The following is a 10,764-nucleotide window of genomic DNA, read 5'->3' on the forward strand; positions in this document are numbered from 1 at the left end:
CCGACAACAGGCACAAGAAAAACCAGTACAGGGACATGCCGAACAACAGACACAAGAGAAACCAGTACAGTTGACATACCGAACAACAGACACAAGAGAAACCAGTACGGTAGACATGCCGAACAACAGACACAAGAGAAACCAGTACAGAGGACATACCGAACAACAGGCACAACCGCAAGAGAAACCAGTGCAGATGATATACCAAACAACAGGCACAAGATAAACCAGTACCGAGGACACACCGAACAACAGGCACAAGAGAAACCAGTACAGTAGACATACCGAACAACAGGCACAAGAAAACCAGTACAGAGGGCATGCTGAACAACAGACACAAGAGAAACCAGTACAGAGGACATACCGAACAACAGGCACAACCGCAAGAGAAACCAGTGCAGATGATATACCAAACAACAGGCACAAGATAAACCAGTACAGAGGACACACCGAACAACAGGCACAAGAGAAACCAGTACAGTAGACATACCAAACAACAGACACAAAAGACACCAGCAACAACTATCAGAAAAGATATGGAGAATCTGTAGGTAATACAGCATCAGAAGTAATAAAAAAGAACACTCACCAAAGTCAGACCACCAACTTCTAAGGAGCAAACAAAGAACAGCCTATATGACATTCCATACAGTTGTGGTAGATCATACAAAGGAGAATCAGGTCTTCCTCTGTCTGTCAGATTGGAAGAGCATAGGAAGGTAACCATCCGGGGTGAGATCAACAAGTCTGGTATAGCAGAACATGCAAGGTCTGATGGAGAACACAGACCAGCATGGGATTAAGTCACTATCATCGACACCGAGCCACATTGGAAAATAAGGAAAATCAAGGAAGCAGTACACATGACATTAATTACCAATCCCGTCAGTAGCCATGACTACTAATCCCATCAGTAGCCGTTACTACCAATCCCCTCAGTAACCTTGACTATTAATCCCATCAGTAGCCTTGATTACTAATCCCCTCAGTGACCTTGACTACCAATCCCATCAGTAGCCTTGACTACCAATCCGATCAGTAGCCTTGACTACCAATCCCATCAGTAGCCTTGAGTACTAATCCCATCAGTAGCCGTGACTACCAATCCTATCAATAGCCTTGAGTACTAATCCCATCAGTAGCGTTGACTATTAATCCCATCAGTAGCCTTGACTACCAATCCCCTCAGTAACCTTGACTACTAATCCCATCAGTAGCCTTGATTACTAATCCCCTCAGTAGCCTTGACTACCAATCCCATCAGTGGCCTTGACTACCAATCCTATCAATAGCCTTGAGTACTAATCCCATCAGTAGCATTGACTACTAATCCCATCAGTAGCCTTGATTACTAATCCCATCAGTAGCCTTGACTACCAATCCTATCAATAGCCTTGAGTACTAATCCCATCAGTAGCCTTGACTACTAATCCCATCAGTAGCCTTGACTACCAATCCCATCAGTAGCCATAACTATTAATCCCATCAGTAGCGTTGACTACTAATCCCATCAGTAGCCTTGACTACCAATCCCATCAGTAGCCATGACTATTAATCCCATCAGTAGCCTTGATTACTAATCCCATCAGTAGCCTTGATTACTAATCCCATCAGTGGCCTTGACTACCAATCCTATCAATAGCCTTAAATACTAATCCCATCAGTAAGCCAAGTGTAGACATTAGCCCGATATGGCTCCCAGTATTACGAAACAATTGGGTTAAAAATACTAGAGATAAAAAATAGAGGTACTTCCAAAACATCTCAAAAACGCTTCCTTCTGATGGCCAAGTGGTTAGAGTGCCCATATTTGGGATCATAGGCTCGGCCGTTCGAATCCTCATAATTCCATAAAAAGCTTTCCGGTTTGTGAAGCATACAAAAAATATCTGATATAACACCTGACGAAGGCCCGAGAATTCCCTGGTCGAAACGTTGTGAAAATAATAATATACATAATAAAGACGAGAAAAATAGTCGGACTAATTATACCATTAGTAATACATAATAATCTTACTAGATATCCACCCATAACAATCGTACTTATTACGGATTAAAAGGACGAATACAGAAAGAAATACCCTTCTTTTACTCACCTGCTGAGGCCCTGAGCTTTGAGCTTCTTCACAAACAAGACTAACAAAATCTGAAAGGGTATCTCCATTCTCATGGTATTTTCCGACGTTTTGCCCCAGGTAGTGGGGTCCAGAGGTGGTTAAAGGGGCTCCAAGGCTTGAAGAGGGTGAATTTACTATTTTGTGTGGGTGAAGTAAATCTGAAAAAAAGTTTCAATAAATGTATTAGTAACTTTACTCTACTATAGAATAAAAACACACAAGCCTTAACTTTTCTGATACCCAGTTACAGTATTAAATTATCTCGTCATGATTGCCCTTTAAGTGGTGAGGGCATTATAACGTGACAGTCAATCCCAATATTCATAGGTAAAGCGTAGCCCGAAAGGTGGCGGTGGGTGGTATTGACTAGCCGCCTCCCCTTTAGTCTGTCACTTCTAAGTTAGGAACGGCTATAATAGATAGCCCTCAAGTAGCTTTATGAAATTCAACTGACCCATAAATTTATCTCAGTTGATTTCTTGGACTTCATTTCTACCCTGTGTTTACAGGGTTCACTTCCCGGTTGCGTTATCTCGGGAGTTTCATTTTTACCTTATATTTATTATTTAGATGTTTAAAAATGCGAACAATTCGTTCCATTTTTAACGTAAGATCGAGTGAAAGTTTTACTAGGAACAAAAAATAATTTAGTTTCCTCTAATGACTTTTGAGTTTGCTAAAATCTGAAGCTGTTGTTACTGAGACTCAAAACAAAGTTGGTATCACTGAGGCCCTAAACTAATTAGACTGTTTTATTTAGATAATTTAAAAAGAACAAAGCTTTTACATCTATCAGAGATAAACCGGGTAACACGGGCATGTTTTTTCTTTTAAACTGGCCAGTTGAGGAAGAAATTAATTTAGATCTGGAAGACATTACTTGTATTTGTTCATAGAATGCTAATCAAAGTGTATAAGAACGATTTAATAGGAGTTGTGATTCCACAGATAACAAATGATCTGCGTGTACTTGGTTTACGGCGATCATTCTAATTATGGCTGTAAAGACATGCCAGAGATTTTTCTAGGAAGGGTATTCTTATAAGGAAGCAGCAAAGAAATGGAACCATTTTCAAAGTCGACTATCTAGAATTCAGCGTGTAACAAGAGAATAATTCACGCACATCAAGTTATAAACACCACGTAGACAGAAAACTGTACAAAACGCACGAGAGAAACGAAAGTTAAGATACTAATTCTACAAAAATTACCTTGTACCAAAGAAAGAGAGAATAATATAGACAAACTGTCAATATTACCTTGTACCAGAGAGGGGGGGGGTAAGACGATCTGGACAAAATGCCCTTGTACCAGAGGGGGGGGGGGTAGAGACAATCTGGTCAAAATGTTCTTGTACCAGAGAGGGGGGTAGAGACGATCTGGACAAAAATTTCCTTGTACCAGAGGGGGGGAGGTAGAGACAATCTGGACAAAATGACCTTGCATGAGAGAGACAGAAGTTACAGACAGTGTGAACAAAATTACTTTGCATGAGAGAAATAAACAAGTTTTTTGCAACTTTAGACAAGGCTTGGAATGACTGCACATGAACTGAGGCAGTAAGGAGTTTTCAGTAGTGTTTAAATAACTAAATTAGGCTTTATAGTTTACATATAATGTGAAACTTAAGCTTCATAGAGGTGACGTGTATTCAGTACAAGGTTTTGATACCAGTTATACAAAGTGAAATTTCCGCACTGTATGACCGGAACGCCAAAAAGGAATGGCTACATCAGGATAACATGTTAAGCCTAACTCCACGGATTATAAAAGCAATACTCATTCTGCCCCCTTCTCTAATATACTTGTGAAGTCACCCGACTGAGCATTCATAGATTTATATTTATTTGTTCTTAAGTGTGGTTTTTAGAAACTGGTGTGAAGTTATGGTGGAAGATGTATGAAATGTTTGTCAAGATCTGTGGTCTAAGACTGACCTCGCATTCCTTCGAAGAATCTCTTTACAATGGGTGTTGGGGAATACTGCTTTAACATGGGCATGGGAATAAGCACAGTCGAAGATTCTAGAAATAGTTTATAAACACTGGATATAGAACAGTTTTCTCATGAATTTCGAACTTAATTCATCCACTTACAAGTTAGTCAAGAAGTTATGAATTTTATACAAGAAACAATTTTACTGATTTCTAAGTGTTAGACCGAAAACTCATAAACCTGGAACAAGGATTTGAACTTAAGATAATCTTGTAAGGTAATTCACTTCTCTAACGTAGTGATTAGTTCATCGGAATCAAGAACGAGTTTAGTTACTTACATCTGAAACAATGTACAACACCGCTATTTTATTATATTTCAAATACACTGTTTTTCTACCCTATGAATGTTGTGTTGTTTCTTGTATTTTAAAAATAAAAAAATATATAAACAGCACTTAAAGGTATGGCTATTACACTGAAGTTCCTTTAAATATTAATTACCCTGATAGGCCTAACTGTAACGGTAGTTATCTTATTACACTGAAGTTCTTTTAAATTTTAATTACCTTGATAAGTCTAACTGTAACGGTAGTTATCTTATTATACTGAAGTTCCTTTAAATTTTAGTTACCCTGATAGGCCTAACTGTAACAGTAGTTATCTTATTACACTGAAGTTCCTTTAAATTTTAATTACCCTGATAGGCCTAACTGTAGCGATAGTTATCTTATTACACTAAAATTTCTTTAAATTTCAATTACCCTGACAGGCCTAACTCTAACGGTAGTTATCTTATTACACTGAAGTTCCATTAAATGTTAATTACCCTGATAGGCCTAACTGTAACAGTAGTTATCTTATTACACTGAAGTTCCTTTAAATTTTAATTACCTGATAGGCCTAACTGTTGCGATAATTATCTTGTTACACTGAAGTTCCTTTAAATTTTAATTACCCTGACAGGCCTAACTGTAACGGTAGTTATCTTATTACGCTGAACTTCCTTTAAATTTTAATTACCCTGATAGGCCTAACTGTAACAGTAGTTATCTTATTACGGTAAGTTGCAATGGACACGGCAGATGGCCCAATGTGACTTTGTTAAACATGCTAACACTTAAAGGCCTTGGTTTAGCGTTTTTTATGTTACGTTAAAGTACCCTTACCGGGGTAATAAAGTTAGTGTTAACACTGTGGTTTTGCCAAATTGGAAAATAAACTTTACTAAACGTAAGTGGGTAATTTACACATGTTCACATTTACACATGTCCGTGATTCCCATTCCTCACCAGCTTTCTTAATTTATTTTGGATCTACACTGTCAAACCTTGTGGCGGTCATTTAACGTCCAGTTAAAGAAGCCAGTATCGCGAGGCTCAAGAACGTAGATAACATTATACGTATTGAAACAAATGTAGGTGTAAAAGAAACCACGTGACTTACAACATAAACCACAAGTATTTCCGTAATGTGTTTCCAAAAAGATTGTTTTTAGGTGCATTACACTAATACTTGGAAAACATTAGATGTTGAACATAGTTAATGGGGAAACAAAAGGCAGTTAGTTGTTATGCTGTGACTGATTTACGTATTTGTCAACAGATGGCCGTAAATTTCGAAATATATTAAATAATAACAATATTAATAATAACAATAGTATACATACAATTGTTAGCAAGAGATAAATGCGATTGTATTTACAGCACTCTAACACATACTTTGACCACCAGAGAGCTGCAACATCAATAACTTTTGTCGTTTTTGTGTTTTAGCGCAAACCATACAATAGGGCTATCTGCGCTCTGCCCACCACGAGGAATCAACCTCCGGGTTTGAAGGTTGTAAATCCGTAAATTTATCGCTAACCCATTGGGGGGGGGGGGGCACACATTAATAAATTTTAATTAATCTTCTTAGTTAGGAAGATTACTTATAATACAGTTAGATTTGAAAGAAGTAGAATGTTTTTGATAACGAACTTTGTGTGGACTCGATAAATGTACAGGTTTGATTTTATTCTAAAATTACACGAATTTTAAACACGAAATATATAACACATAATTCATATATAGATATAAGTAAATAAATTACTATCATGATTTTGAAGGTAATTTTTTTCTAAAAGTCTAATTTATTTATTTTATCACCTTCGCATTTCTCTATTTTTATAATATAACCTACAATTTATTTATTGTGCATGTAAATGTACACACCAACAAAGCTCTAATATAACAATGTAAAGTTATACCATTTGAATAAAAGTACAAAAGGTATTATTTTAAAGTGAAAATGTCTGAGTTTATAGCTCACAAAAGCATTGGGGATATTCCGTCTATCAGGCATAATCATAACAACAGATGCAGAGCTAGTCAGCATGTAACCGTAAAAAAGAGGATTAGGATCTGGGTGCTAGAACCCACAACGCCCCAGATCCCACTATCACTCACCGTCTATAGTATGATAGTTTTCCCTAAAAAAACAAACCAATAAAAATAGAAATAAGATATTAAACCACCCTTGATTTCTATCATAGATCATCCAACCTTCTCCTTAGTATATTCACTCCGATATTAAATTACGAAATATACGACCTTACTGTACATTTCAAGTAATAATATTGACACTTTATCACTGCAAAATATTAATAACTATTCAATATAGTATAAGCGGTAATACAAGGGTACCTGTAGATAACCATGTTTATTAACAAGGGTACCTGTACATATCCATGTTATTAACAAGGTACCTGTACATATCCATGTTTAATAACAAGGGTACCTGTAAATATCCATGTTTATTAACAAGGGTACCTGTAGATATCCATGTTATTAACAAGGGTACCTGTACATACCCATGTTTATTAACAAGGGTACCTGTACATATCCATGTTATTAACAAGGGTGCCAGTACATATCCATGTTTATTAACAAGGGTACCTGTACATACCCATGTTTATTAACAAGGGTACCTGTACATATCCATGTTATTAACAAGGGTACCAGTACATACCTATGTTTATTAACAAGGGTACCTGTACATATCCATGTTATTAACAAGGGTACCTGTACATACCCATGTTATTAACAAGGGTACCTGTACATATCCATGTTTAATAACAAGGGTACCTGTACATATCCATGTTATTAACAAGAATACCTGTAAATATCCATGTTTATTAACAAGGGGGCCTGTACATATCCATGTTTATTAACAAGGGTACATGTTAATATCCATTTTTATTAACAAGGGTACCTGTAGATATCCATGTTTAATAACAAGGGTACCTGTACATATCCGCGTTATTAACAAGGGTACCTGTAGATATCCATGTTTATTAACAAGGGTACCTGTACATATCCATGTTATTAACAAGGGTACCTGTACATATCCATGTTTATTAACAAGGGTACCTGTACATACCCATGTTTATTAACAAGGGTACCTGTAGATATCCATGTTTATTAACAAGGGTACCTGTAGATATCCATGTTTATTAACAAGGGTACCTGTACATATCCATATTTATTGACAAGGGTACCTGTACATATCCATGTTTATTAACAAGGGTACCTGTACATATCCATGTTATTAACAAGGGTACCTGTACATATCCATGTTTATTAACAAGGGTACCTGTACATACCCATGTTTATTAACAAGGGTACCTGTACATATCCATGTTATTAACAAGGGTACCTGTACATATCCATGTTATTAACAAGAATACCTGTTAGATATCCATGTTTATTAACAAGGGTACCTGTAGATATCCATGTTTAAAGCAAGGTTACCTGTAGATATCCACGTTTAATAACAAGAGTACCTGTAGATATCCACGTTTAATAGATATCCATGTTTAATAACAAGAGTACCATCTATTTCATACTTCTAATATACCAATGCATTAAAAATATATAGTTGTGTTTTGTTCTACCGTGGGAAGGGATAGTTACAATTTCTAGGCCCCTATTTGAGAATGACCACAACAATATATTGTTAATACTGGCTAAACATATAACATATAAAGGCTTTGGTTCAGTTTTGTTTTTTTTGTGTTACGTAATAATGTTAGGGTCAGAACTTTACGTTATTGGTAGTACTAGCTAACCATATAACATATAATTATGAAGGCCTTGGTTCAGTTTTTTTTTGTGTTACGTAATAAGGTTAGGGTTAAGTTTTACGTTATTGTTAGTACTAGCTAAACATACTTCGACACAACTCTAGAAACCATCTTTCTACTTTCTCAGGCTTTCTAAAAACACCCGACTCCTAAAGTCGTCTCTAGAACTTTAGAATTTCACTATAAAATCCGCATATATGGTACATATGTTTTAAATCAAGTGACAGACGTGATAGGAAGGGTTTATCATTACGTCATATCTATAATCTAGAACGTCATGAACAGCTGCCTTTAAGAGCGAGTTAACAAGTCTACTAAGGACTAATCTTACTTACGTTCTCTAGGGTGAGGAGATAGAGGTCCTTTAAGTACTCTGGTGGGGTCGTGTAGGGGAAGTGCAGCCTCTCTTCTGGGAGTGTGGGGGCTAAATGCTCCATCAGCGACAGGAACAAAACTACTAGAAACCCCATGTTTCAGTTTACTTTGTTGCGAGCTGAATGCAGGAGGCTCTCCTGGTCCTGAGGAACCAACTGTTTTATTAAATTTCTGATCGTTTTTTATACAGTCGAGATTTTAAAGTTTAGTAAATTAAAACATTGTTGAAATTTTTGGCAAGCTTCGTATTAGAAACATTATTATTAAAAAACTTTAGTTTACCAAATACTCCTCGGTAGTAAAACTAACATTTCTATAATACTGAAATATCACATAAAGTTAAGAAAAAAACAACAATAAGAAACCCCAAATCACGAAAACATTTGGAAGAAAAAAAAAAGGTCTTGGTTTCCAAAAGAACTGGTGTTAGGTGTATTTGTTTCCTGAACCTTTAATTTAATATCGCTAGAATTTTCCAACATATATAATTACTTAGTTTTTACGTAATAGACGGCGTAAAGACATCGATAAAGTGCAATTAAATAAAGACACCTTTTAGAGCATAAATATATTTTGTAAATCCTAATAAAGTTGGATGAATGGGACCACATTGAAATTTATCCCAAGAAACATTTTCTTTCTCGACATATACAGGATTAACAATAATACTGGATCTAGATAATACAGGATTAACGATAATACTAGATGTAGATGATACAGGATTAACGATAATACTGGCTAGATAATACAGGATTAACAATAATACTGGATCTAGATGATACACGATTAACGATAATACTGGCTAGATAATACAGGATTAACGATAATACTGGATCTAGATGATACACGATTAACGATAATACTGGCTAGATAATACAGGACTAACAATAATACTGGATCTAGATAATACAGGATTAACGATAATACTGGTTAGATAATACAGGATGAACGATGATACTGGATCTAGATAATACAGGATTAACGATGATACTGGATCTAGATAATACAGGATTAACGATAATACTGGCTAGATAATACAAGATTAACAATAATACTGGATCTAGATAATACAGGATTAACGATAATAGTAGATCTAGATAATACAGGATTAACGATAATACTGGATCTAGATGATACACGATTAACGATAATACTGGATATAGAAAATAAAAGATAAACGGTAATACTGGCTAGATAATACAAGATTAACAATAATACTGGATCTAGATAATACAGGATTAACGGTAATACTGAATTCATTTCCATTAATTACACAGAAATACAGTATCCCTACTTTATTAAAACACGGAAACAATATTCATACAAAGTCAACTGAAATCATTGTTTAATTAAACAGAAGTAAGGCTTACCACAAATCAAATGAAAAACAGAAAAAGGCTTACTACAACTTACTAGTCAACTGAAATAATGATCTTTAAATGGAAACAAGGCTTACCACAAGTAAAGTGAAATAATGCTATATAACTTATAGCAACTTACGAACAATATGAATTCTGTTGTGTTCTACGTCATTCCCCCACGCTGAGTGATTGGTCAGGTCAGCGGCAACGTGACAATAGTACTCGCTAATTTCAGCTGTCTTAGCCATGTCATCATCGTTTATCGACCCACGGCGAGGTCTTTTACTACGATACTCTATACTTGGACTAGGGGTGTGAAGAGGAAGGGGTATTCCCTCTTCGTGCAGATGGTCCGCGGAAAGGGGGCCGAGTCCTCTGCAATCGGATGGGGTTGAGTAACTATTGTAGTAGTCGGAAGGAGATTCCATTTTGATCATACTCAGGAGAGGTTGGCTACCGCTCCCAGGCTGCATAATGGAACCTTTGAAAGGAGAAAGAGAATTCTGAATAGTTTTTAAAACAAACCAGATAAAGAAACGTAACTATATTAACCTTCACCATGACCGTAACCTTGATATCTTATTATAATTGAGCTTGCAATATATACGTCTAAAACTCGGATCTCGGAAACTGGTGATATTTTTATAAGTAAGCAGTACTTTTATAGCTGAACAATAAATAAAACAGTTGAAATTTCCACAAAAATTATATATTTCAGATTTAACCAATGAAAATAACAAACAAAAAGGAGTAAGTTTCAAATATAAAACAATAAAAAAAATCTTAAAAAATTATGTTTTTTTTTTATAGTGAAAATCTCATGAGTGTTGCAACAGAAAAGCAAGACACTT

The 10,764-nt window shown here is 35.8% G+C and overlaps 1 protein-coding gene across 1 annotated transcript in view; it reads right to left on the minus strand.

Annotated features, from left to right (window-relative positions):
- The window catches only part of LOC106475419, a 27,153-nt gene extending 16,812 nt beyond the window's left edge, over window positions 1–10,341 (minus strand). The window contains exons 1-3 of the mRNA XM_013936103.2: window positions 10,053–10,341; window positions 8,513–8,695; window positions 2,097–2,275 (exon numbers count right to left, since the gene is read on the minus strand). Coding sequence (XP_013791557.2) covers window positions 2,097–2,275; window positions 8,513–8,695; window positions 10,053–10,341 — 651 coding nt within the window. The remainder of the gene's footprint in view (window positions 1–2,096; window positions 2,276–8,512; window positions 8,696–10,052) is intronic.
- Between the last annotated feature and the right edge of the window lie 423 nt (window positions 10,342–10,764).

Source organism: Limulus polyphemus, unplaced genomic scaffold, assembly GCF_000517525.1.
Source record: "Limulus polyphemus unplaced genomic scaffold, Limulus_polyphemus-2.1.2 Scaffold8549, whole genome shotgun sequence".
NCBI lineage: Eukaryota > Metazoa > Arthropoda > Merostomata > Xiphosura > Limulidae > Limulus > Limulus polyphemus.